General features: G+C 52.8%; 1 protein-coding gene across 1 annotated transcript in view; it reads right to left on the reverse strand.

Moving 5' to 3' along the window:
• NHLRC2 (NHL repeat containing 2) overlaps positions 1-4072 on the reverse strand; it is a 39032-nt gene that overhangs the window by 18219 nt on the left and 16741 nt on the right. Inside the window, 1 exon segment of the mRNA XM_018573975.1 lies at positions 3001-3123. Coding sequence (XP_018429477.1) covers positions 3001-3123 — 123 coding nt within the window.

Consider the following 4072-nt stretch of genomic DNA (forward strand, 5'->3'; position numbering starts at 1 on the left):
CCTCCAGCGCTGACAGGCGGAACGGACGGGGGAGGGGGCGGGTACAGCTGGCTCTGCCTCTAGATAGGCAGAGCCAGCTGTCACTCACGCAGCTGGGCGGATCCAGACATAATTGTCAAGATCCGCTTCAGCTGCGGCGTCTCAGTATACCGCGAGCTGCAGCTCCCTATATACTGAGCTTTGGGTGACGGGAGGACGCTAATTTGTGTCCTCCCATTACCCTAAGGAGAACTATGGGGAAAAGCCTTAACCCCATAGTTCTCCTTTAACATGACAGATATAGCAATTTCTTCTGTCTACGGAGCCAGGGCTGGGGGTGGGGTGGAAACTAAACCTCACCTCTAGACGTGATTATATATCAAAACGCCTTGATAAGTGAGTGTCAGTCTGGAGGACTTGTCCTTCCTAGGCAGGCCGCATTTGCATGCAGACCGCCCTAGGTAACCCCCACATGTGACGCTGAGCCTTCATGATTGACAGAACTGAAATCCAAGGAATGAAAGGGGCGGGGCCAGGGACAGTCAGGCCGGGAAGGAAAGAGATGATGCTGGACGTCCCCCGGCCAGAAAATGAGGCGGAGCTCTATCTGTCTTGCTGCAGCTTCTAATGTACATTGTGAGAAGCTCCCAGTGTGAAGTGACATCAGAGGAGCCGCTACAACCGTGCAAGACTGAAGGGAAGGACGGAGGTCAGATAGAAGGCTGAAAGGAAGGACGGAGGTCAGATAGAAGGCTGAAGGGAAGGACGGAGGTCAGATAGAAGACTGAAGGGGAGGATCGAGGTCATCACTTAGAACTGCCAGCCGTGCCCATCGCGACGTTGTTGTGTACAGACTTCCAGGGTGACATTAGCGAGTGACGGAGAGAGGTGACAATGCTTGTGTCCTCACAGCAGCTTACTATGACCTTGTAGAATCCTCTAGTAATCGCAACAAACGTAGAGCCAAATGAAAAAACATATGGGGGCCGATTCACAAAGGAGCCAGCCGTAGCTTCGGCTGATCCTTCGGCTCTCTTTGCTATTCACAATAGCCGTACAGCATACGAAGGCGGCCGAGCGGCTCGGCCGAGCTGAAGCCATATGCTTCGGCTCGACTGAGCCGAAGTGTCAGCCCAAGCGGGGCGAACGGCCAGCCGATGGCTGGCCGAATGACAGCTGGGCGGAGCCAGCCGCGATCTCACGACTGGCTCCGCCCAGTTCCAATGACAGATCAGCTTCCCCAAATGACCCGGGGACGCTGATCTGCTCATTAAACAATAACGACTGGGCGGGACTGGCCGTGACATCATGGCCAGCTCTGCCGAGTTGTTATTTATTGGCTGGGACCTGCTAGAAGGTGTGATGTTGGTGACCTGGTCAAGTTGAAGGACAGCTGATCTGGTCAAGCAGACTGACCATGGTCAGGTCATCAGGATGATTGATGATACAATTCTTACCAAAGGTGTTCAGTAGGGTTGAGGTCAGGACTTTGTGCAGGACAATTGAGTTCCTCCACACCAAGCTGGTCACACCATGTTTTTATGGGGCTGGCTTTGTACACAGGGGACAGTCATGGCGGGACAGAAAAGGGTCTTCACCAAACTGTGACCATAAGGTTACAATTGTCACAAATAAAAATCTTTGTATGTTGTATGAATACCAGTACCCTCGAGTTTCTTCACCAAGCTGGTCACACCGTGTCTGTATGGATTCAATCAATCCCCGACTCTCATCAACTTCTCACCATCCCCATCTCTCCTCATCCAATATATGATTAGCCCCACTTTGCTGCCAGAACATCCTACACTCTTCTGAGAAGACTTTCAACAAGATTTTGAAGGGTGGGAATTCGTCCCATGTGTGAGGTCAGGTCCTGATGTTGGAGCAGAAGACCCGACTTATAATCATTGTTCCAATTCATCCCAAAGGTGTTCGGTAGGGTTGAGGTCGGGGCTCTGTACAGGACACTCGGGTTCCTCCACCAAGCTGGTCACACCATGTGTTTATGGAGCTGGCTTTGTACACGGGGGACAGTCATGGGTGGGACAGAAAAGGGTCTTCACCAAACTGTGACCACAAGGCTGGAAGAGCTCAATTGTCTACGATGATGTAGAATTAACAGAACCTTCACTGGAGACCCCTGAACTCCATCATTTGGAGGAAGGTCCACATACTTTTTGCCATATAGTGTCCCACTCCCTTTTCAAGAGACATGAAAGGCTACACATATTCGGTGGAGATGACAGTAGTGGAGGTGCCTCTGTTAATGGCCCGATTCTACAAATGTGATTACCTACACTGGAATATCTTAATTTAAAAGGAGAACTATGAGGTCAGGGCTTTTCCCCATAGTTCTCCTTAGGGTAACGGGAGGACACAAACTAGCGTCCTCCCGTCACCCTAGGCTCAGTACAGATCGCGGTATACTGAGATGCCGCAGCTGAAGCGGATCCCGACAATGGTGCCGGGGATCCGCCCAGCTGCGTGACTGACAGCTGGCTCTGCCTATCTAGAGGCAGAGCCAGCTGTACCCGCCCCCTCCCCCGTCCGTTCCGCCAGTCAGCGCTGGCAGATCGGAGCGGGGAGGGGGGAATCCAGCCCCTCCCCTGTCACGGCAGAGAGACGTGACAGGATCGAGAGGTGAGCGAACGCCGGTATGTGTTCGCTCACCTCCCGATCTACTGAGCCGACCTGTGACAGTCTCGTTGTCACAGGTCGGCTAGAACTGTGAGGTGAGTGGAAATCACTCCCCTCAAAGTTCTCCTTTAACCTGCAGCACCAACAAGAGGCCACAGATGGCCATGTACAACCATCAACCATCACGCCCTCAAACAATTCATCCCCACACAGCTCCCTCCTCATGTATCACTGGCCCCTCCCCCTTAGATTGTAAGCCCTCAGGGGCGGGGCCCTCCTTACCATCTTGTATTGTATTGTGATTGTAATGTCTTCCTCATATTGTAAAGCGCTGCGCACACTGTTGGCGCCATATAAATCCTGTATAATAATAATAGGACTTACCTTGTGATTGTAGGAATCGGCCACGTACAGGAGATTCCGCTTGCGGTCCCAGGCCACCCCCAGTGGATGCTGCAGTTTGGCAATAATTCCAGCCCCATCGACATCACCGAAGGCGAACAGGTTCTGTAACAGAGGTAAAGACACTGGCATGTCAGCGAATCACCTCCAATGTATCCGGACTAGCCGTCAGCCATCTTGTGTGCTGGAAGATGTTCCGCAGCCCACCCGGGAAATCTCATATCATCCTGAAGCCACCAAGTGATCACAAGACTGCTAGAACCAGCTCACAGGTGCTGCGGAAACCCACAACATTGTCGTAACACACACTACGAAACGCGTTGGCTTTGTAGACAGTATGTCATTGGCATAGATTTGTATTGGGACTTATCACGGTGTGGTTCTTTAATCCAAGATCCACTCATCCCTACCGCAGCTCACGGTGATTGGGGAAATCCATCTGTGTGTAGAACAGGGGGTGCCCATTAGGTAGATGGTGATCCACCAGTAGCTCACAAAGCTGATGCTGGTAGATCAGGATTGTAAGTCGGCTCACTATCCCGAGAACCCTCCTACGGTCTGTTTAGCCCCTCCCCCCGTTTGCTGCGTCTGACGCATGAAGGCAGAGGCCGACAGCATGAGAGCAGCGACTCTAGGATGGGGGGCCGACAGCATGAGAGGAGCGACTCTAGGATGGAGGGCTGAGCACGAAAAGAGGAGAAGTACGAGGTCTAGCTTCCCGGTGTTCTGTAATATTGCAGAGCAGCGACTTTAGAGAGAGCGAGGAGAGACAGCCAGGAGAGCGAGGAGAGACAGCCAGGAGAGAGAGCAAGGAGACACAGCCAGTAGAGAGAGGAGAGACAGCCAGGAGAGAGCGAGGAGAGACAGCCAGGAGAGAGAGCGAGGAGAGACAGCCAGGATGGAGAGCGAAGAGAGACAGCCAGTAGAGAGAGCGAAGAGAGACAGCCAGGAGAGAGAGAGCGAAGAGAGACAGCCAGGAGAGAGAGAGCGAAGAGAGACAGCCAGGAGAGAGAGAGCGAAGAGAGACAGCCAGGAGAGAGAGAGCGAAGAGAGA

Source organism: Nanorana parkeri, unplaced genomic scaffold (assembly GCF_000935625.1).
Source record: "Nanorana parkeri isolate BGI_ZX_2015 unplaced genomic scaffold, ASM93562v1 scaffold2653, whole genome shotgun sequence".
NCBI classification, from domain to species: domain Eukaryota; kingdom Metazoa; phylum Chordata; class Amphibia; order Anura; family Dicroglossidae; genus Nanorana; species Nanorana parkeri.